General features: G+C 42.3%; 4 protein-coding genes across 4 annotated transcripts in view; all 4 read left to right on the top strand.

The window, feature by feature from the left end:
- LOC115369188 (zinc finger and SCAN domain-containing protein 2-like) overlaps positions 1-24,034 on the top strand; it is a 59,217-nt gene that overhangs the window by 26,006 nt on the left and 9,177 nt on the right. The gene's annotated exons all lie outside the window — the stretch shown is intronic.
- On the top strand, positions 22-2,257 carry LOC115368746 (zinc finger protein OZF-like). Its single transcript, XM_030065073.1, has one exon. It carries the CDS (start codon positions 135-137, stop codon positions 1,365-1,367), a length of 1,233 nt encoding a protein of 410 aa, XP_029920933.1. The 5' UTR covers positions 22-134; the 3' UTR covers positions 1,368-2,257.
- LOC115369187 (zinc finger protein 32-like) lies at positions 5,161-11,686 on the top strand. The gene is made up of 2 exons (XM_030065754.1): positions 5,161-5,304; positions 10,177-11,686. The coding sequence occupies exons 1-2, from the start codon at positions 5,161-5,163 to the stop codon at positions 11,230-11,232; spliced, it is 1,200 nt and encodes a 399-aa protein (XP_029921614.1). The 3' UTR covers positions 11,233-11,686.
- LOC115368752 (gastrula zinc finger protein XlCGF8.2DB-like) lies at positions 18,557-20,668 on the top strand. The gene has a single exon (XM_030065076.1). The coding sequence runs from the start codon at positions 18,669-18,671 to the stop codon at positions 19,605-19,607; it is 939 nt and encodes a 312-aa protein (XP_029920936.1). The 5' UTR covers positions 18,557-18,668; the 3' UTR covers positions 19,608-20,668.

Below are 24,034 nucleotides of genomic sequence, written 5' to 3' on the forward strand. Positions count from 1 at the left end.
CCAAGTTCCCCTTCACTGCTGTCACTGTGAAGAGTGAAGATGATGAAGAGGAAGCTCAGTGCTCACAGCTTCATCAGAGCCAAACTGAGGAGAACAGAGAGGCAGAGCCTCCAGCCAGCAGCTCCACTGAACAGATGAAAACAGAAGCTGATGGAGAGGAACCAGCCAGGAACTCAGATCCAGCTGCTGATTTCCAAGCAACTAGTGAGGGCCAGCTCCTCTCTTCACACTCTTCTGAAGCTGAGACTGATGACAGTGATGACTGGGAGGAGAGCAGAGAGCCTCAGTCAGGTTCAAACCCACAGAGTGAACTCCTTTTCAGTGATGATGGATCTGATGATGCAGAGAAACCATCTTCCTGCTCTGTGAGCAAGAACACAGGAGAGAAACTGTGGAGCTGCTCTCTATGTGGTCAAAGCTTTACACGAAAAGAAACTTTAACCAGACATGTGAAGATGCACAAGGGAGAGAAACCATTCAGCTGCTCAGTCTGTGGTAAAAGTTTTGCACATAAACAACACTTCAACACACACATGAGAGTTCATACCGGAGAGAAACCATTTCACTGCTCTGTCTGCGGTAAAGGTTTTGCAAATAACAATAGCTGCAAAAGACACACAAGAATTCACACCGGAGAGAAACCATTCAACTGCTCACTCTGTGGTAAAGGTTTCACGCTGAAACAAACCTTCATTGTACACACAAGAATTCATACAGGAGAGAAACCAGTTAGCTGCTCTGTCTGCGGTAAAGCTTTTACACATATTAGTAACTGCAAAAAACACATGACAATCCACACCGCAGAGAAACCATTCAGCTGCTCTGTCTGTGGTAAAGGTTTTACACAGAAACGAAACTTCAACACACACATGAGAATGCACACCGGAGAGAAACCTTTCAGCTGCTCTGTCTGCGGTAAAGGATTTGCAAATCAAAATTGCTGCAGAAAACATATGAGAATCCACACAGGAGAGAAAGTATTTAACTGCTCTGTCTGTGGTAAAAGTTTTATAGATCAAAATTACTGCAGAAAACATATGAGAATCCACACAGTAGAGAAACAATTCATCTGCACTGTCTGTGGTAAAGGTTTTACAGAGAATTATCAACACAAAATACACATGAGAATTCACACAGGAGAGAAACCATTCAGCTGCTCTGTCTGCAGTAAAAGATTTACAGATAAAAATAACCACAAAAGACACATGAGAGTCCACACAGGAGAGAAACCATTCAACTGCTCCATCTGTGGTAAAGGTTATACCACAGAGCAAAATGTCAGAAAACACGAGCGAGTGTGTGTGAGAGCAGCAGGTGAAGCTGCAGAGCTGCAGGTTGAACATCTGAACACTGCTCACACAGACTAATGTAGTCAGCACTGCTGCACAAAACAGTTTTATGTTCCACGATCTGAGGGACAATGAGCAACAACGCCATATTAACTAAAAGCAATAGTGTTAATGATTACAGCAACAATAAGAAATCTGTTTACTTCTCATGCAGCCCATCAGCTGACACTACTGTGACATTTTCTCCCCCTCAGCAGAGAATGATGTGCCCAGGAGATATATGCTCAATTTGTATGTCTGTATTTATTGTTGTAATATCTTTGTGGGATTAATGTGCTTATTCATACATAATGCGCTTTTTAAAATTTCTCATGTAGCCTATATGTTTTTACATTTGTTTTCTGTTCTTATAATTTCACTTCTGCTTAAAATGTATTCTTTCAAGAATTTGAGCAGCTGCAACTGACCCAGTTTCCCCGGGGATCAGTAAAGTGTGTCTGATTCTGGTTCACTGAGTCTCTAACACTGACTAGTGAGTGCTGTGTGCTAAATGCCTCTTGTTGAATGGACCTTGTGCTGCTGGATTTGTTTAACTCTGCTTTGAGATGCTTTGGTGATATTTTTACCATGACCTTCAGAGAGACAGAGGGGTGGAGCTCGTCGTGTCTCCACACGGCTCCTGTCGGCTAATTTGACCACAGAAGGAAATTGAGGAGGAGGAGTTGCCGTCAGTCTGTGAAAATGTCTGGGATGTTTGACAGGACCAGAGCAGCGTCTGAGGAGGAAAGATCCCTGTGCCGAAATTGCAGGTTCATGTTTACATTCCATTAGGCCACATTCTGGTGTTAATAAATGTGATAAATGTGTTAATACATGCTTCCGGCAACAGTGTTTTAAAGTGTGTGGCAATTTTCAATCGTCTTTACAACATAACGAATGACACAGACTGCACTCAACTTTTCAGTGGCTTTCATGATCAGTGTGTGCTACATAGTAGATACTGTAGATAGATAGGTTTACTTTATTGGTTCCAAACTTGGAAATTATTGTTACAGCAGCATCAGTAGAAACATAAAAAACACACTGTACAATTTAAAGCAGATAGATTAAATAGAAAAAATGCAAAAAATATTAATAAAGACTATAGACAGTAAAAATATAAACATCTAACAATATGAAATCTACAGATGTTGCCATAGTTAAAAAAGAATGAATGTATATTAATGAATGTATGTAGAACAGTGCCACCAATCCTCATTTCTCTTCTATCACAAACTGAAAGAGATATTAAAATGTATATCTCAATCAGGGGCAACAGCAAAATTTCAGAGTAATTCTTGAGGGGGACATGAAAAAATTGCTGTGTGGCACGACTGCACCTCCCTCTTTGTCTCTTACGCTCCTTTGAAACTTGCCGTACAGCGTTGAGCGCTCAGCATGTTCATGTGTTTTAAATAATGCTATTAAAAGCAATAATCCTCAAACCAAATATCTTTGCTCACTGTTCTATTTCCACTACAGTCCATCAAAGTAGCTTTACAAGAGCTAGAAACTCAAAATAAGCTCTAAAACTAGAGGAAATACCTTGAATAATCCAACTACATCAAACTATTCTTCAAAAAACAGATTTATTGTAGTGTCAACAAAAAACAAAGCAAGATATGGCATCAAATAGTGACATACAGTATATGTTTGAGCTGTACACTGTCCCTTTTAGATTAAATAAGAAAATGAAATTAAACTATGCCACATAATACAACTTAAAATGCAAAATAAATAAATAAATAAATAAAAAAAGGTATCTATCTAGAGGCAAATTCAAAATATCGGGCGGGCTTTATGGATGGAGGGGTCGTGTCCCCCCTGACCCCCCCGGGATTTCCGCCTCAATCTCAATTTTTTTCGTTTTCATCAACTGATAACAAAAAATACCTTTAAATACACTGATTACATAAAAGGTTGCAGTGTTTGTATAGTTCTCATATATTTGTATTTATATTCAGTTTGCGATTGCAAGTCTAACGTATCTATCTATCTATACATATGTATGTGCATGCGCGCGCGTTTGTGTGAGTGAGTGATTCTAACAGCAATTCCTCGGTTTAGTTTTTGTTGTTGCTTTGGCAACGTAAAGGTCTGTTTCCCATGCAAATAAAGCTCTTTTGACTTGAACTGAGAGAGAAAGAGAGCGAAAGGGAGGGGCGGTGCAGAAGACTCTCTCATTTTGGCCCCGTGCTGATGCCGTACTTTACCGTGTTTCCCGCAGTAGCAGCGCAGCCAGCCGCCGGAAACAATGGCGGAGCAGTAGCAGCTGAGTGAGCAGCAGCAGACTCTCCTCTCCACAGTCCGGCCCGGAGCTCCGACTTGAACTTGGAAAATGAAATAAGTCCCTCGGTCCGCTGCCGAAGCGAAAGTCAAGCGAGCCGAGACCTTTACTGTCTGCTGTCTGTGCGCATGCGCACGGTGTGGTTCGCTAACCAACCCGAGTCCATGTATTGTTGAGACGTCGTGGTCGCTGCTCACATTTCTGTCGGATCACGCTGGAAAAAGTAAGTTGTGGTTGGTGTTAGAGACGAAGCGTAACGTCAGATGTTGTGGTAAACCGTGAAATGTGTCTCCGGCTCAGGGGAAGCAGCGCCTCGTGTCTTTTTCCAGCTGGAAACGCAGCAGATGAGCTGCTGACGGTTCAGCCTGCCGAGCACAGACAGCAGAGCCCACATGTGTGCTGACCTGTCTCACTGCAGGGACCCGTCTCACTGCGCACACACTGCTGGGACCCGTCTCACTGCACACACACTGCAGGGACCCGTCTTACTGCGCGCACACACACTGCAGGGACCTGTCTCACTGCACACACACTGCTGGGACCCGTCTCACTGCACACACGCTGCAGGGACCCGTCTTACTGCACACACACTGCAGGGACCCGTCTCACTGCACACACACTGCAGGAACCTGTCTCACTGCACACACACTGCAGGGACCCGTCTCACTGCACACACACTGCAGGGACCCGTCTCACTGCACACACACTGCAGGGACCCGTCTCACTGCATACACACTGCTGGGACCTGTCTCACTGCACACACACTGCTGGGACCTGTCTCACTGCTGGGACCCGTCTCACTGCACACACACTGCAGGGACCTGTCTCACTGCACACACGCTGCTGGGACCCGTCTCACTGCACACACGCTGCTGGGACCCGTCTTACTGCACACACACTGCAGGGACCCGTCTCACTGCACACACACTGCAGGAACCTGTCTCACTGCACACACACTGCAGGGACCTGTCTCACTGCACACACACTGCAGGGACCCGTCTCACTGCACACACACTGCAGGGACCCGTCTCACTACACACACACTGCAGGGACCCGTCTCACTGCATACACACTGCTGGGACCTGTCTCACTGCACACACACTGCTGGGACCTGTCTCACTGCTGGGACCCGTCTCACTGCACACACACTGCAGGGACCTGTCTCACTGCTGGGACCTGTCTCACGGCTGTGACCTGTCTCACGGCTGTGGTCTGTCTCATGGCTCTGATCTGTCTCAAAGGTTACGTGTCAGGTACTTCATGTTTCTTTGTTGACGACCTAAATCGCCCTTCATATAAAACATACCCATCCTAATGCCAGTTATACACTGATTCGGCGAAATACCCGGAAGTAGAGCGGCCGCCATTACTGCGGTGTGCGCGAAGCGAACGAGGAGCATTTGTGGGAGCAGCGAGCAGCGACATAAAAAAAACTTAAAAAACGACCTGATGTCAAGGCAGTCTGGGAGGACGTGTGCCGTCATCGGCTGTCACAACAACAGTCAAAGGCTGCAGTTGTGGAAAAAGTCGGTATGTGAGACGCACATGCCGTTACTCAAAGAAGATTGTCCGTGTTGCACACCGTATGGCCTACACCGCTTTCCTGGTCGTGTCGGGGACGAAGGTGTTCGGAAGGTGTGGATAAAAAATCTCAACAGGAAGGACTTCATACCCAATAAAAACAGCACGGTGAGTATTTCTTAATCAAGGTAGTTAATCTATTCAAGCATAAAATGGGAAAACACAATACAGGGGAATGTGGGAAATGTGGGCAACAAGAAACCATAGAACATGTAATGATACATTGTCAGGGGTATGAAGTAAACAGGCAAAAATGGATTAAACAGCTTAAAGACAATAAAATGCCATTTGACATCAGGACAATATTACAACAACAGTCAGGGAATAAGAGTTATGAGTTTATGTTTGAGTTTTTGAGAAGAAATGATTTAATTAGGAGGATATAACTTTATTTACTTTATTTTATTTATTTATTTTTATTTAATTGTATGGGGAGGTAGTCATACTGATCCACACTCCAAACCAGTAGGTGGCGGTAATGCTACTATTCAATGTTTGCCAACCGCCAATAAAACCCAAGAAGAAGAAGATCTATTCAAGCATTGTGAACCAGTGTTTAGCCCAGGCTAATGCAATGGTCCGTGTAAAGGTAAAATATCGTTTGGCTACGTGTCTGAACATCCTGTCTAGCATAAATCCAGCGACTCAGATAATTATCTGAACGTTGATCTAAAAAAAAAATAATTTCTTACGGTAGTTCTGAGAATCACTGATCTTGCCAGGCCTATGAAAGTGCAGTTGAACAGCAGTCAAACCTGTAACTTCCCACTGGTTAACTGGTACCAGCTCGATGTACTACCAGCTACAACTTGTGATATATTATAGTATTGAAGAACAGTTCAATATTATTTACAGGAACATCACTGCAGGGTCACTACAGTACTTAGTAATGAGTGTGTAGAGACGTCACACCACATTGGTCCAAAGCAGTGTTCATTTTGACAACAAATTTTGATTTAGTTTTAGTCATAGTCTCTTGACGAAAATATAATTTTAGTTTTACTCATAATTTAGTCATTTAAATCATTTTAGTTGACTAGTTTTAGTCAGCTACAAATCCTATAATTTTACTTGACTAAATTTCCAATAATTTTAGTTGACTACAATATAAAGCGTACATCAGTTATATTTCTGAAGATTATATAAAAGCTAAACTGTTATGGAATGATAATGTGCAATGCTCATTAGCATAGATTTCAGCCGTTCTACTTCAACAAACTGCAAAGACATTCTTGATAAAAAGTTGTTCTGATTGGACTTAGTCTTTGGTGAATATTTTTTAGTCTTGTTTTTATTTGTTGACGAAAATGTCATTAATTTTAGTTGTAGTTTTAGTCCATGAGCGTGTCTTATTTTTTAGCTATAGTCTTGTTTTCGTCAGAGTAAAAAAGGTTGTGGACGAAAATGTTTTGTAGACGAAATTAACACTGGTCCATAGTAGCTGCTGCATGTTTTGTGACTTGTGCAGAGCCGTAAGATGTGCCAGAGTGCTGTGTTGAAGCAGGTTGATATCAGGTGAAAGGAGCAGGAAGTAAAAACAAAATGTTTTGGATTTGCTTAGCACTGTCAGCAACCATTCAGGCGTGAGAAATAACAAATGAGCTTGTGGTTAACGTTAGTTTTCCTTACTAGCCTATGTTGACTACTGTATGTAAGCATGTATGTGGGCTAAATTCAAGCACCTGTGCAACCATGTACGTCATGACATACTCTTCTGTCACCCCCCCATCCCCAGGTCTGTGGAATACACTTCCCTGATGGCAGACCAACAAAGGAACACCCATACCCTGTGTTGAATATGGGATATGAACATCATGTAATTCTTTTTTTTTTTTCTAGGAATAACTACCAGTTTTATTAATTTCCTTAACAATATGAAATTCAATACATTCAAATGAATGCGCTCTGTAATATGGTGGCATGTAGTTATCTGTTTTCAAAGATGTTGGTGTTTTTTTGCTTTTTTTTTCTCTCTCTCTTCATGTACTTCCCCAGGAAACGCCATCATCTGGAAGACCCCCCCCAAAGAGAAGATGTTTCCAGCCCTCAACAGACAACACATCACGTGATGAAACTCCACTAATGGATTCTGAAACTGAAGAAGATATGGTGCCTCCACAGAAATGTGATGTTGGCACCCAGTGTCCAGATCCTGTTGACCATAACTATTGTTCACACAAGTCAAAAAAAGATGCAGGTACACAAACTGATCATACACCGTCACTGTCAGCTTACGATTTAGATGACAAAGTGTCAAAGTTTTACACCGGCCTAGCTATTGACAGTTTTTGGAAACTTTTGTACACCATCATGGCTTTTCTCCCACTGCCCAAAATATCCAAATTAGCAGTCCATGACCAACTATTACTAGTTTTAATGAGGCTTCGTCTTGGTTTGATGTTCACAGACTTAAGTATACGATTGGGGATAAGCAGGACCACAGCCTGTGGTATCTGCACAATGTGGAGACCAGTTCTTGCAAATTTCATGAGAGACAAAGTTATTGCTTGGCTGCCTCGAGATACTCTGAAAAGAATAAGACCCCAGAGTTTTATTGAACACTATCCTAACGCAACATGTATAATAGACTGTACAGAAATATTTGTTCAAAGGCCAAAGAACTTAAAGAAACGAGCACAAACTTACAGCAACTACAAACATCACAGCACCTACAAAGTTCTCTATTGCATAGCCCCCAATGTTTGTCAAAACTATTTGGTGGCAGAGCTAGAACATGGTGATATCTTTGGTTGCAGCTCAAAAACGGCAGTCCTACGTCATACTGTGAGCTTCAGAGTGCCACTGTCATGGTATTACAACCAAAGGTAGCATGGGGCAAAATTCTGTGACTGCTGCTGTGACCTATGTCTGCTAACCAACCAATAGGAACGCAGCATGAAGTGATGCACTGATCAACACAACACTGGCACTAAACCCAGTGACGGGGTTGAAACAAGTAAAATTAAATGTTTGAGGTTCCAACAGAAAGAAAATAACCGGCTCCAAATTCTCCTCCTCTTCTTTTGATTTTTGCTTGAACACATTAATGCCACTTAATATTAATAATTAATATTAATACATCAATGCCACCATTGAGCAGTTCCATTCCTGCTGAGCTGCATTGTTTACCACTAAGGCGATGCAGAGTGATTACGTACGCTGATGACGTTTTCTTGTATATTGATTTGCACCGTAGCCAACAAGATCTTCCCAGTCTCCCCTCTCCCCAGTCCCCGGCTGGCCTGCACTCACATTAGGGAATTTAAGCAGGACAGTTTTCAGGACGGCTCCGCTAGGCGGAAGTGCGGCTGCTAAGACGCAATCGCCGTAGCAGTCAAAATCGTTAAGCAAACAGCCGTCGGCAGCGGGTACCCACCCCTTTCACTGAACTCTTGGTTCCCATGGTGACGCGTCTATGCAGCACGTGTCAAACATAAACACAGACAGAATTGGTTTAAAATTGAGCCATTGTTGGCCTTTGATTGTGTTTCATTTGAACTTGGCATAGCCTACTTTGGATAGGCCTGCCGCCTAAGTTGAACAAAAAAAAAGTTGATTCAACAACAAAATGCTTCAAAACTTGTTGCAAATCTACTTTATATTATACCATTAATTTGTGCAGCCTTAATATTTGTGAAGTATTTGTGTAGCCTCCTATGATAGAAACAGGCCTATGTGAAATTCAATTAAATGCCATATAGGCTATTGGGACATGGAAAAATAAAAATGAATTGTTGATTAAACAAAAACATGCTTGAAAGGTTATAAACTACACAATGTTATTCCCTTAATATTTGTAAACCATTTGTGTAGTTTATAGGAATGACTGACATGACTCAACAGGTCATATTGCATTAATGACTGTTTATTAATAAATTAAACATTGAAGTAAACAAACATAGCCGGGCTTTCTTTTAGTTATCTGGCTTCACTTAACCAGACATCCGCACTCCGGATTTTCGGTACCATAAAGCCGGCTATCAACCCAGGCTTTTCCAATCTAGATCTGTGCGCGCTCACATAAAAAGGGTGGTGTTTGCGCCATGCGACCAATCACAGACAAGGAAAAATCTACCCGAGCCGCATACAAACAGTTTACCTGTACCTGAGTCCTGTACCTGAGTCCTGTACCATAAAGCTGGATTTGGGCTTAGCGAGCTAACTTCAGGCTTAACCCTGGCTTTTCTGTACCATAAAGGTGGCTTACTTTTTATCGGGCTATGTTGCAGCTGAGTGGGAGACACATTCATTTATTGAACACACAAATGTTACTATAGTCAAATCTACTCTTGCCGTCATGGTGGGGAAGTCAGATTATAATCCCACTAATTTACGCATTTACACAGTCGGTGATTTTTTTTTTTTTTTTTTTTTTTGCCAGCATTCCTTGCAGCTTCAACTGTGTTGGTTTTTGTCTGGATGATGGATTTATATTACTCATATTTATTTCAGATTATTGTCTGCTTGTTCATGCAAACAACGCGCCCAAAGTGCAAAAAAACACTCAGCTGTTCGCGGCGTTGTGTGGCTACGTCGAAGTGGTTTGGACGTCTTACTGGTGTGTAGAAGTGGTTATAACTGCTTTTATTTATCATTACATCTTTACCAACTTTGTAGCAAAAAGCAGTTAGATTTAGAAAGAGGCGTTTCTGATGATCTAGATATATATTTCTAACCTCCTCGATTTTTCCTCCCTCTACAGCTACGATCATGCTGCACAGATCTCATTAACATGAAGTAATGGTAACAGATTCAAGTAAACCTCTAACTGTGGTTTTCCTTAATGTGTGTGTGTGTGTGTGTGTGTGTGTGTGTGTGTGTGTGTGTGTGTGTGTGTGTGTTTCAGTGATGCCTCAGCAGCTGCTGGTGTGTAAAGAAGAGGTTCCCCCTGAGCAGCAGGAGTGCAGCTCCAGTCTGGACCAGGAGGAGCCAGAGCCCCCACACATTAAAGAGGAACAGGAGGAGCTCTGGACCAATCAGGAGGCAGAGCAGCTTCAAGATCTCACCAAGTTCCCCTTCACTGCTGTCACTGTGAAGAGTGAAGATGATGAAGAGGAAGCTCAGTGCTCACAGCTTCATCAGAGCCAAACTGAGGAGAACAGAGAGGCAGAGCCTCCAGCCAGCAGCTCCACTGAACAGATGAAAACAGAAGCTGATGGAGAGGAAGCAGCCAGGAACTCAGATCCAGCTGCTGATTTCCAAGCAACTAGTGAGGGCCAGCTCCTCTCTTCACACTCTTCTGAAGCTGAGACTGATGACAGTGATGACTGGGAGGAGAGCAGAGAGCCTCAGTCAGGTTCAAACCCACAGAGTGAACTCCTTTTCAGTGATGATGGATCTGATGATGCAGAGAAACCATCTTCCTGCTCTGTGAGCAAGAACACAGGAGAGAAACTGTGGAGCTGCTCTCTATGTGGTCAAAGCTTTACACGAAAAGAAACTTTAACCAGACACGTGAAGATGCACAAGGGAGAGAAACCATTCAGCTGCTCAGTCTGTGGTAAAAGTTTTGCACATAAACAACACTTCAACACACACATGAGAGTTCACACAGGAGAGAAACCATTTCACTGCTCTGTCTGCGGTAAAGGTTTTGCAAATAACAATAGCTGCAAAAGACACACGAGAATTCACACCGGAGAGAAACCGTTCAACTGCTCACTCTGTGGTAAAGGTTTCATGCTGAAACAAAGCTTCATTATACACACAAGAAGTCATACAGGAGAGAAACCAGTTAGCTGCTCTGTCTGCGGTAAAGCTTTTACAGATATTAGTAACTGCAGAAAACACATGACAATCCACACCGCAGAGAAACCATTCAGCTGCTCTGTCTGTGGTAAAGGTTTTACACAGAAACGAAACATCAACCTACACATGAGAATCCACACTGGAGAGAAACCGTTCATCTGCTCTGTCTGCGGTAAAGGATTTACACGTAAAAATAACCACAAAAGACACATGAGAATCCACACAGCAGACACTTCTCCATCTGTGGTAAAGGTTTTACCACAGAGAAAAATGTCAGAAAACACATGAACTTGCAACATGAAAGCAAATGTCAGAAAACAGGAGCGAGTGTGTGTGAGAGCAGCAGGTGAAGCTGCAGAGCTGCAGGTTGAACATCTGAACACTGCTCACACAGACTAATGTAGTCAGCACTGCTGCACAAAACAGTTTTATGTTCCACGATCTGAGGGACAATGAGCAACAACGCCATATTAACTAAAAGCAATAGTATTAATGATTACAGCAACAATAAGAAATCTGTTTACTTCTCATGCAGCCCATCAGCTGACACTACTGTGACATTTTCTCCCCCTCAGCAGAGAATGATGTGCCCAGGAGATATATGCTCAATTTGTATGTCTGTATTTATTGTTGTAATATTTTTGTAGGACTAATGTGCTTATTCATACATTCTGTTTCTTAAACCTTGTTTGGAAAAGACGCTTGGCTTCCGAGTCTGATGGAAAGTTTTAATGTTAGTTTGAAGGAAACATAAAAGACATTTCCTTGAATTGTAAATAAAATGATTATTAAAATATTTAATGTGTACTCATTCTCTTAAAGCCTCAAGGATGTTTTGACATTGATTTTTGATAAAGTATACTGATTTTTGATAAGTGTTCTTACTGTACAGTATCCCCTTGTGTTCTTACTGTACAATCTGTAACCAAGTGCGCTTGTTGTATTGGAACTTTTAAATTCAACCTATTTTGATAGGTCTGAAAGTCATACAGTGCTCAAATGAAAGATACTAAAGTGTACTTAAGCATTGTCACTGAATCAGAATCAGAATCAGAATACTTTATTGATCCCCAGGGGGAAATTACTTTTTGTTACAATAACAACTCCCACTCAAAGTGTAAAGTAAAAAGAGCAAATAGTCAAGAAAAATAAAGAAAGGAATATAAATATAAATATAAATATATATAGAATAAAAAGAAAGAAAAAATATATGTACAAGTGCAAACATGGACAGGAGTTATTGCACTATATGTTATTGCACATAAGTATGGTATTGAATATGGATTATTGCACAGGTTATTGCACATAAGTATGGTATTGAATATGGATTATTGCACAGGTTATTGCACATAAGTATTTTATTGAATATGGATTATTGCACAGAGGGAATTTGCACAAGAGTTAGTTTATGGAAGTGACAATAATGACGGTCAAGCACACCCTGGAGTGTAATAATGCGATTATACAACTATTACCAACAAAATAAAATGTATAATCAAAATGTATTCATACTGTGGGCATTTCGCTCTCAAAATATCAAAGTTTTTTGCTAGTATTCTCTCCGTTTCTGCGGAAATACATGAGATCTGACGTTAACTAGTCCTTGTCAGCCAGATAACTTGGGCTTATCATGTTTTCTAGACATCATGATTCCCCAAAACTGAATAAATACCACACATAGCAACACAAAACTGCTTTGCTAGCTCAATCATGTTGTAACTAGAATATCCGCTGGAAAATAATTTTTTTCATGGACTGATAGTTATACTTCTGCCGACTTCTCAGTCAGTTTTAATCTAACAGGTGCCGTGACAATTACTCACCAGCACAGGTGATTTTTATCTACAACCAACTTATATTAACAGTTATATTTAAATATAGCCTACTGCTTTCCAGTGCCGGCAACAGAACAAACATCTATCTTTTAATAAACTCACCAGCAGATGTTTTAGCTTCAGCTGGCGGTGTGTCACTCCAATTTAACCTCAGCTCCGATTAATGTGGCTAAGCAGCAAAAGTAACGACAGTAAGCAGTAACATTAAGGCTGAACAGAGTTATGTAATCACCATTTCAGGCTGTTATCAATTTACCTCTGACAGTTTTCACGGATGTGTTGATTTATTAAATGTTCATTTCAATGTGCAGATGCAAACAAATTGACAAATTAATTAAATCAATGGCCTAGGCAAGTCATAAAGAACAAACAAATGAATAACGATTAATAGGCTGATTAATAACTGGTAACATTAACGCATTAATAATGAACTAAGTTACAGCCTGTGCATCTCTGTGGAAAATCTTACAGGTACTGTCCGTGGTGCTGAATCTGCTGAGGCAGGTACTGTCCGTGGTGAATCTGCTGAGGCAGGTACTGTCCGTGGTTCTGAATCTGCTGATGCAGGTACTGTCCGTGGTTCTGAATCTGCTGATGCAGGTACTGTCCGTGGTGCTGAATCTGCTGATGCAGGTGCTGTCCGTGGTGCTGAATCTGTGTCAGCAGTTACTGTCTGTGGTGCTGAATCTGCTGAGGCAGGTACTGTCCGTGGTGCTGAATCTGCTGAGGCAGGTACTGTCCGTGGTGCTGAATCTGTGTCAGCAGTTACTGTCTGTGGTGCTGACTCTGCCCAAGAAGGTACTGTCCGTGGTGCTGAGTCCGCTGAGGCATTTCATTCTATTTATTATAGAAATTAAAGTTCCATATAAGTTCCATATCCTTATTATATATATACTATTTATATTTATATTTTTATTTATAGTTTTATTTATATTTTTATTTACATTTATATATGCTGTTTACATTTATTTACATATACTGTTTATAGTTTACATACTGTTTATATCCACACATACTGTCTATATATACTGTTTATACCTATATATATATATATATATATATATATATATATACTGTTATATATCTTATATATCTTATATTCTATATTTACACTTATATTTACACTTCTTTTTCTGGTCTTTTTTTCTGGTTTTTTTTTGTCTTATACCGGGACCTGAGTGCTAATTTCGTACCACTAGCATGTAAGTGTGAACTGGCATGACAATAAAGTTCCTTGAATCCTTGAATCTTGAATCCTTGAATAAAATTCACGGAGGATCTTGTTTAGCTCTTCTTTACTTAAGTTGAGAAATCAGCTGTTTGCCCGGTGTTTGTTAGGTAGTCTTGTAGACATTTGATGGCCCAGGACGTTGACCGGGCCCTACCGGCTTCGTTTCCTGACCTCTCCAGCTGATCCAGCTCTTCACTCGTCACTCTCGCGTATCTCTCCTTTTTCTCCTCTGTCTTGTCTTCCTCGTTCAGTCATTCATCCAAACTTAGGTCGCCAAATAAATCCAAAAATTGACAACAAAACAGTCCACTATGCAGGCGAACAAAGTTGACAGCGGCTTTTGATGCGGGTTTCGGTGAAATGTTTCGTGTTGCCATGGAAACCACACAGACTCGGGCAATAAGATATAGGCGGAGTAATATTTTCAGTGATGAGGTTTTTTTTCATTTCACAAGGGCTAGCTGTGCTCAATTGCTCATTTGAGCACATTCTAAACATGTGATTGACCAATCAGATTGCTCAGTCGAATCTACATGTTGAATAATTGTTAATTATCTACACCCACTTTTGAGTGTTGTGACTGTGTAAATTGGGGAATGGTATATTTGTTGCAAAACTATGGGATATACTATGTTCCTATAGTATAGTATGGATATTCCTATACTATGGAGCAGGGGCGGCTGGCCCATGGTGGGCGATAGCGCATCGCCCTCCTAAAGCCAAACGAAAAAAAAAGAGTTTATTTTGCTGGTTTAGGTCTTAATATTATTGTCCAATCAGCAGCCCGAATATCGCTGTGACATCAGCAGCCTGAATGTCACTTTCCAACCAGCAGCCCCGCCTCCTAGGGGCGATCTCAGTCAGATTAAAAATCGCCCTAGGCGCTCTCATAGACTTACATGTTGAGATTTTTTTTTTTTTTTTTTTTTTTTTTACTGTGGGACCAAATTTATTGTATTTGAGGCATTTAACTTGATATAGCTATACAAAAATACTACCGTGTGTACAATTCATGTCAGCGCCATCTAGTGGTTGAACAGGAAAACCACATTAAAAAATGCAATGTAACACCAGGGCTCTCAAGTCTCAAATTGGGCATGAGACACACGCATTTCAACTCGTTCACACGCTCACATGCCACACCTTGTATTTCTCATGCAGAGAAATTACCAGGATAACGCCCACCAAGTTGCGCCGCTATTTTTTATAACAGTGGTAGGGCCCTATTATTTCTGCGATCATGGAATCGCAGACGGAATTGCGGAATTAGCCTAATAAAATGGAATCTTTTTTTAACGCAGAATATCATGGAATTTGACATAATTTGAATGAAATGCTGTTTTTGTGTGGAATATGAACATATGTCTGGCAAAGGCAAAGAAGATTTCCAGCTACAGCAGCACACTGACATGGATTGTGTAACAAAGCGAAGAGTTGCCACTCTGCTCTATTTTCACTGGCTAACAGCAGAACACCGGCTTAGCTTGTTATTCAGAGAAGAGGTATCACTTCGGCTTATTTTTCAATCTATGTTATCACATGCATACTACTGCTCATTCATTGGTAGCTGAATTGTTAGGGGCTGTTTGATAAGTAATTTACATTTTTAAAACAATAATTTAACATATTGTTAAATTATTGGAGTCAAGCCCCACCCCACCCCCGGACGCCACCACCACCAAAATCTCGCTCTGAACTCCATTCAAAACTTGAGAGCCCTGTAACACTGTAAAGTTAGCTATCTGAATTTTATTTATTATTATTTTACCCACTGAATGGGTCATCTTAGCCATCATCGCAATAGATGCCCCCCCCTGAGAAATTTGTCAGGAGCTGCCACTGCTATGAACATACTATATATTCCCAGAAATTCTAGTGTCAAAACGCTCAGAAATGCATCATTTGCATATTAAATTCAAAAAATTTTTCAACCCCCATGACACTGTCGCCTTTTTTACTGAGGAGTTTGCAGGTCTGTATTAAAATGTATATCTCAATTTTTTGGTTTTCATCAACTGATAATAGAGAAAATATTTTTAAATAAATTAATTACATAAAAGGTTGCAGTGTTTGTATAGTTCTCACATATTTGTATTTATGTTCAGTTTGTGAATGCAAATCCAACCTATTTTTTCCTTTTAGTTATTTTTTCCTTATCTATCACACACACATATATATGTGTGTGCAGTAGACTCTCATTTTGGTCCCGTGCTGTTGCCGTACTTTACCGTGTTTCCCGCAGTAGCAGCGCAGCCAGCCGCCGGAAACAATGGCGGAGCAGTAGCAGCTGAGTGAGCAGCAGTAGACTCTCCTCTCCACAGTCCGGCCCGGAGCTCCGACTTGATCTTGGAACATGAAATAAGTCCCGCGGTCCGCTGCCGAAGCGAAAATCAAGCGAGCCGAGACCTTTGCTGTCTGCTGTCTGTGCGCATGCGCACGGTGTGGTTCGCTAACCAACCCGAGTCCATGTATTGTTGAGACGTCGTGGTCGCTGCTCACATTTCTGTCGGATCACGTTGGAAAAAGTAAGTTGTGGTGTCTCGTGTCTTTTTCCAGCTGGAAACGCAGCAGATGAGCTGCTGACGGTTCAGCCTGCCGAGCACAGACAGCAGAGCCCACATGTGTGCTGCAGGCCTGGGGCCGGATTCTCTAAAAAGTTCTTACTAATAATCTTAAGACGTTTCGTAAGAGGAAAAAATCAGAAGTTCATAAGAATGTTCTCAAGTGCTATTCCCCATTATTTTCTTAAGAACTACACATTATCTTGCGAACTTCTTGATTTTTTTCTACTTGCGAACTTCGCAGCTATCTACCCAGGAAGGGCCAGGGGATCCATCCAGTGTCTCAGAGGTCTTTCTGGATTGCCCTCTCTAGCTGCAATCGACAGCAGTTCCATTTAAAATACAACAAAACAATATCCATTATAGTCTCATGTGTCTAAATACTGGCTTAGATATCAGGCTGAATTACAGTTTAGATAATTATTATCTCTGTTAACTTATACAGTGTAAAATCATTAAGGTATTGCTACATTAATCTATGTTATATAATCAAATTTGGCTCTAAATTAATCAAAGATGTTTGAAAAATAGCTCACCTTCACACAGCATGACATTTACCTGCCTTAAAATTACGATAAAATTACGATACTATTCAAGAAAAATAACAAGATAATTTATCTCAAGAATCCCATTTATTCTTAAAAAGCATAAGAATAAAGTTGCGAGCATTCTTAAGATCTTTTGTTTGGGTTCTTAAGATATTTTGTTTGCAAATTCAAAAATATCTTAAGATTCTTCTTACACCCAAATATAAGAAAAAAGTGGAACTTAAGAGGAAATTTAGTCGTAAGATCCTTTAGAGAAAACGGTCCCTGGACCGGCCGTCTGGCGTACCGTCAGTGCCCGGTGGGCCGACGCACATTTTTGGCCGTGGCGATCGTAATTTAAACAAAACATTATATTATAAACCAATTTTATCGACTGCGCCGGTATTTAAAACACAAAAAGAGGCCCATTGGTCCCTTTCTAGGAGGACATCGGGCTAGCCCAATGAAATCTGTCTCTCCCCTCCGTGTAACGTGGTTTAGTTTTTGAATGACAGCTGAAATACAGAGAGCTTAGCAAGCCATGTTAGATGTCATCCTAATTAGCTGCGTTGTTGTTAAGTTATTGAACTTTTTTTTTTTTTTTTTTAATTTACTTAACTATTTTTAAGGCTGTGTAGGTAATTTTACAAATCATTTTACTTAGGTCTGCATATCTTTGCACCCGGGGGGTTTGCTCTTAGACAGCAGGTGGAGTGGTGCAACACCAAAAAAGAAAAAAAAAACGAATAATACATATCCTTATTTCATCTTACATAAACATATCTTTTAGCATGTCATATTACTGCAGCTGTAATCAAAATAAAAAAAAAAAAAAAAAAATTCTAGCCAAGCTAGTTTTATGAAAAGATTTGTGAATACAACATAGATTTATAGATACATTAGCTTATTTAGGCCTAACATCTTGGTAATAAGTTTTACATCCCTGCAGAGCAGCAGGGCACAGACTCAAAATGATCAGGGTTTCCTCCTGGACCTGCTGTTACAGCGACACCTACTGTCACAAAAAATCTTACCATTACACCAACTGTAGTACCTGGAAGGTGACTAAATAATGGAGTAGCATTGTTAGATTTAAAAATAAGGATGTGTCAGGTTTTATTTCTAACCTCCTCCATTTTTCCTCCCTCTACAGCTACGATCATTAACATGAAGTAATATTAACAGGTTCAAGTAAACCTCTAACTAAGGTTTTCCTTAATACATGTGTGTGTGTGTGTGTGTGTGTGTGTGTGTGTGTGTGTGTGTGTGTGTTCCAGTGATGCCTCAGCAGCTGCTGGTGTGTAAAGAAGAGGTTCCCCCTGAGCAGCAGGAGTGCAGCTCCAGTCTGGACCAGGAGGAGCCAGAGCCCCCACACATTAAAGAGGAGCAGGAGGAGCTGTGGACCAATCAGGAGGCAGAGCAGCTTCAAGATCTCACCAAGTTCCCCTTCACTGCTGTCACTGTGAAGAGTGAAGATGATGAAGAGGAAGCTCAGTGCTCACAGCTTCATCAGAGCCAAACTGAGGAGAACAGAGAGGCAGAGCCTCCAGCCAGCAGCTCCACTGAACAGATGAAAACAGAAGCTGATGGAGAGGAAGCAGCCAGGAACTCAGATCCAGCTGCTGATTTCCAAGCAACTAGTGAGGGCCAGCTCCTCTCTTCACACTCTTCTGAAGCTGAGACTGATGACAGTGATGACTGGGAGGAGAGCAGAGAGCCTCAGTCAGGTTCAAACCCACAGAGTGAACTCCTTTTCAGTGATGATGGATCTGATGATGGAGAGAAACCATCTTCCTGCTCTGTGAGCAAGAACACAGGAGAGAAACTGTGGAGTTGCTCTCTTTGTGATAAAATATTTACACGAAAAGAAACTTTAAACAGACACATGAACTTGCATGCAGAAGAGAAACCATTTAGCTGCTCAGTGTGTGGTAAAGGTGTTAGACAGAAACAAACTTTGACCTTACACATGAGAATCCACACCGGAGAGAAACAATTTAACTGCTCAGCCTGTGGTAAAGGTTTTACACAGAAAAAGTCCTTTGTCACACACATGAGAGTCCACACAGGAGAGAAACCATTTAACTGCACACTTTGTGGTAAAGATTTTACACAGAAAGGTAACTTCAACACTCACATGCGAATTCACACGGGAGAGAAACCGTTTAACTGCTCCCTCTGTGGTAAAAATTTTACACGGAGAGGCAACTTCACCACTCACATGAGAACTCACACAGGAGAGAAACCATTCAGCTGCTCAGTCTGTGGTAAAGGTTTCAGTGCTACAAGTAATTTGAAAGCTCACAAGAGAATCCACACAGGAGAGAAAGCATTCAACTGCTCTGTCTGCGGTAAAGGTTTTATAGAAAAAAATAACTGCAAAAAACACATGAGAATCCACACCGGAGAGAAACCATTCATCTGCTCTGTCTGTGGTAAAGGTTTTACAAATAAAAATAAACACAAAAGACACATGAGAATCCACACAGGAGAGAAACTATTCAGCTGACTAAATTCTGTGGTAAAGGTTATACCACAGATCAAAATGTCAGAAAACACGAGCGAGTGTGTGTGAGAGCAGCAGGTGAAGCTGCAGAGCTGCAGGTTGAACATCTGAACACTGCTCACACAGACTAATGTAGTCAGCACTGCTGCACAAAACAGTTTTATGTTCCACGATCTGAGGGACAATGAGCAACAACGCCATATTAACTAAAAGCAATAGTGTTAATGATTACAGCAACAATAAGAAATCTGTTTACTTCTCATGCAGCTCATCAGCTGACACTACTGTGACATTTTCTCCCCCTCAGCAGAGAATGATGTGCCCAGGAGATATATGCTCAATTTGTACGTCTGTATTTATTGTTGTAATATCTTTGTAGGATTAATGTGCTTATTCATACATTCTGTTTCTTATAATTTCACTTCCGCTTAAAATGTATTCTTTCAAGAATTTGAGCAGCTGCAACTGACCCAGTTTCCCCGGGGATCAGTAAAGTGTGTCTGATTCTGGTTCACTGAGTCTCTAACACTGACTAGTGAGAGCTGTGTGCTAAATGCCTCTTGTTGAATGGACCTTGTGCTGCTGGATTTGTTTAACTCTGCTTTGAGATGCTTTGGTGATATTTTTACCATGACCTTCAGAGAGACAGAGGGATGGAGCTCGTCGTGGCTCCACACGGCTCCTGTCGGCTAATTTGACCACAGAAGGACATTGAGGAGGAGGAGTTGCCATCAGTCTGTGAAAATGTCTCAACATCCAGGAGCTGCGATGGTCAGTCGACCAGCGACTGACATGCAGAGATGTCTGGGCTGTTAGACAGAACCAGAGCAACGCCTGAGGAGGAAACATCTCTTCCTGCGATTAGAAGCACATCAGCCTGTGTCAAACTGCTGGGCCGAAATTGCAGGTTCATGTTTACATTCCATTAGGCCACATTCTGGATACCATAAATGTGTTAATACGTCCTTTCAGCAACGATGTTTTACAGTGTGTGGCAATTTTCAATTTTCTTAAAAAAATATTTTAAAAAAATATGGTTCTTTTATATTTATATCTACATATAGATATAGATATATATTTATATCTAGATATATATGTATATGTCTGTAGATGTATATATAAACATCACACAAAAAGTATGGAAGTTTGTGTTTGGTAGGTTATTTCTTTGTTGTAACAATGCTTCTTGGCCATAAATCTTACACTGTTGGAAAGCCTCTTTATTTCCCTTTTAAATGGTGCCACATAAGTAAGGAACATGCATTTGTGGGATGTGCAGCAGAGCTTAGTATGTGGGTTGCGGCCATGAAAAATTTGCCAAATCTTCCCTGCCAATGCCTAACAGCTTATTTTACTGTTGCTATTAACTCTTGTTTTGAGCTTCTGGTACCCTCAGGTGCTGCCAGTCAGGTGCCTGATTGGCACCTCCACAGTCCGGGACCAAACTCTATCCTCCAAGATGACAGCGCTCGCCCCCACAGAGCAGGTTTATCAGAGACTACCTCCAGAATTTGGGAGTGGAGAGGATGGAATGGCCTGCCAGCAGTCCTGACCTCAACCCCATTGAACACTTGTGGGATCAGCTTGGGCGTGCATTTGGGCGACATATGCTGGCTGAAGAATGGGATGCCGTCCCACAGCAGTGTGTGTGAGCAGGCCGGTGACCAGCATGAGGAGGAGGTGCCAGGCTGCTGTGGCTGTGTCTGGTTCTTCCACACACTACTGGGGCTCCTGTTTGTTAATTGAATAAATTGTTAAATTGCCAATATGTCTTGTTTCTTCAAACTTCAATCATCCAATCCACCAAACACCAAAAAGAGTCAATGGCAGAATCAGCTGTTTGGCATTGGTAGAGAAGATTTAGCAAATTTTTCATGGGCACAACCCACATTTATTGCAACAAAAAGTAATTTCCCCCTGGGGATCAATAAAGTATTCTGATTCTGATTCTGATTCATCCTCAGCTCTGCTGCTCATCCCACAAATGTTCCTTACAAATGTGGCACCATTTTAAAGGGAAATAAAGAGGCTTTCCAACAGTATAAGATTTATTGCCAAGAAGCATTGCTACAATAAAGAAATAATCTACCAAACACAAATTTGAATGTCATATATTCTTTCTGAATGTCATATATTCTTTCTATTTTATCTTTATTCTTATTTTATTTTATTTATTTATTTTTTCTTTTATTATTATTAACGTTATTATTATTATTATTTATTTTTATTTTTTACTTGCACAGTGCTGGAGTTGTTGCAATTACATTTCACTGCTGATGTACCTGTACATTCATGCATGTGACGAATAAATCTTGAATCTTGAATCTTGAATTTCCTTACTTTTTGTGCGATGTTTATGTGTGAGTGAGTGATTCTAACAGCAATTCCTCGCTTTGCTTTTTGTTGTTGCTTTGGCAACGTAAAGGTTTGTTTCCCATGCAAATAAAGCTCCTTTGACTTGAATTGAGAGAGAAAGAGAGAGCGAAAGGGAGGGGCGGTGCAGAAGACTCTCTCATTTTGGCCCCGTGCTGATGCCGTACTTTACCGTGTGTCCCGCAGTAGCAGCGCAGCCAGCCGCCGGAAACAATGGCGGAGCAGTAGCAGCTGAGTGAGCAGCAGCAGACTCTCCTCTCCACAGTCCGGCCCGGAGCTCCGACTTGATCTTGGAAAATGAAATAAGTCCCTCGGTCCGCTGCCGAAGCGAAAGTCAAGCGAGCCGCGACCTTTACTGTCTGCTGTCTGTGCGCATGCGCACGGTGTGGTTCGCTCACCAACCCGAGTCCATGTATTGTTGAGACGTCGTGGTCGCCGCTCACATTTCTGTCGGATCACGTTGGAAAAAGTAAGTTGTGGTTGGTGTTAGAAACGAAGCGTAACGTCAGATGTTGTGGTAAACCGTGAAATGTGTCTCCGGCTCAGGGGAAGCAGCGCCTCGTGTCTTTTTCCAGCTGGAAACGCAGCAGATGAGCTGCTGACGGTTTAGCCTGCCGAGCACAGACAGCAGAGCCCACATGTGTGCTGACCTGTCTCACTGCAGGGACCCGTCTCACTGCACACACACTCTGCTGGGACCTGTCTCACTGCACACACACTCTGCTGGGACCTGTCTCACTGCACACACACTGCAGGGACCCGTCTCACTGCACACACACTCTGCTGGGACCCGTCTCACTGCACACACACTGCAGGGACCTGTCTCACTGCAGGGACCCGTCTCACTGCAGGGACCTGTCTCACTGCAGGGACCCGTCTCACTGCAGGGACCCGTCTCACTGCACACACACTGCAGGGACCCGTCTCACTGCACACACACTGCAGGGACCCGTCTCACTGCACACACACTGCTGGGACCCGTCTCACTGCACACACACTGCAGGGACCTGTCTCACTGCACACACACTGCAGGGACCTGTCTCACTGCACACACACTGCAGGGACCCGTCTCACTGCACACACACTCTGCTGGGACCCGTCTCACTGCACACTCACTGCAGGGACCCGTCTCACTGCACACACACCACGGCTGTGGTCTGTCTCACTGCACACACTCTGCTGGGACCCGTCTCACTGCACACACACTGCAGGGATCCGTCTCACTGCACACACACCACGGCTGTGGTCTGTCTCACTGCACACACACTGCAGGGACCCGTCTCACTGCAGGGACCTGTCTCACTGCAGACACACTGCTGGGACCCGTCTCACTGCACACACACTGCAGGGACCCGTCTCACTGCACACACACTGCTGGGACCCGTCTCACTGCACACACACTGCTGGGACCCGTCTCACTGCTGGGACCCGTCTCACTGCACACACACTGCAGGGACCCGTCTCACTGCTGGGACCCGTCTCACTGCACACACACACACTGCTGGGACCTGTCTCACTGCTGGGACCTGTCTCACTGCACACACACCACGGCTGTGGTCTGTCTCACTGCTGCGACCTGTCTCACGGCTGTGGTCTGTCTCATGGCTCTGATCTGTCTCACTGCTGGGACCCGTCTCACTACTGGGATCTGTCTAATATACACACATGACATAATAATCTGTCTGCGTGATTTTATGGCTTCATAAAGTTACAGGATGACATTTAGCTCGTGGCTGGCAGAGATTGGAGGATTTCTTCCTGCCAGTGGGTTTATGGCCGGTGGCTGTTAGAAGTCGCTAGCCTGCTGGCAGCTCTGTTACCTGACCTTTATTCAGGCAGGTAGGTACGACAGGTGTTCAGAACCACCTGACTAACTGAAAGTACTGAGTACCTCTTCTGAAAAGTAAAAGTTAGTTTGCTACATGTGCAGTAGCATCCAGAGCTGAATCCAGTCTCAGGCCGGGATCAGAGTGCAGGTGGTTTGGGCCGACTGAACCCCAATCCAGCCTCCTGACAGTCAGAGGAGAAATCTGCTGTCAGTACCGATGTTCTGTCCA

This window comes from Myripristis murdjan, chromosome 12, assembly GCF_902150065.1.
Source record: "Myripristis murdjan chromosome 12, fMyrMur1.1, whole genome shotgun sequence".
Classification (NCBI taxonomy): Eukaryota; Metazoa; Chordata; class Actinopteri; order Holocentriformes; family Holocentridae; genus Myripristis; species Myripristis murdjan.

Bases quoted from the DNA above. Each gene is read 5' to 3' on its own strand.
- LOC115368746 (XM_030065073.1), top strand. From the start codon at position 135: ATGAAAACAGAAGCTGATGGAGAGGAACCAGCCAGGAACTCAGATCCA.
- LOC115369187 (XM_030065754.1), top strand. From the start codon at position 5,161: ATGCCGTTACTCAAAGAAGATTGTCCGTGTTGCACACCGTATGGCCTA. The intron at 5,305-10,176 runs GTGAGTATTTCT...TGGACCAATCAG, and splicing joins TACCCAATAAAAACAGCACG to GAGGCAGAGCAGCTTCAAGA.
- LOC115368752 (XM_030065076.1), top strand. From the start codon at position 18,669: ATGAAAACAGAAGCTGATGGAGAGGAAGCAGCCAGGAACTCAGATCCA.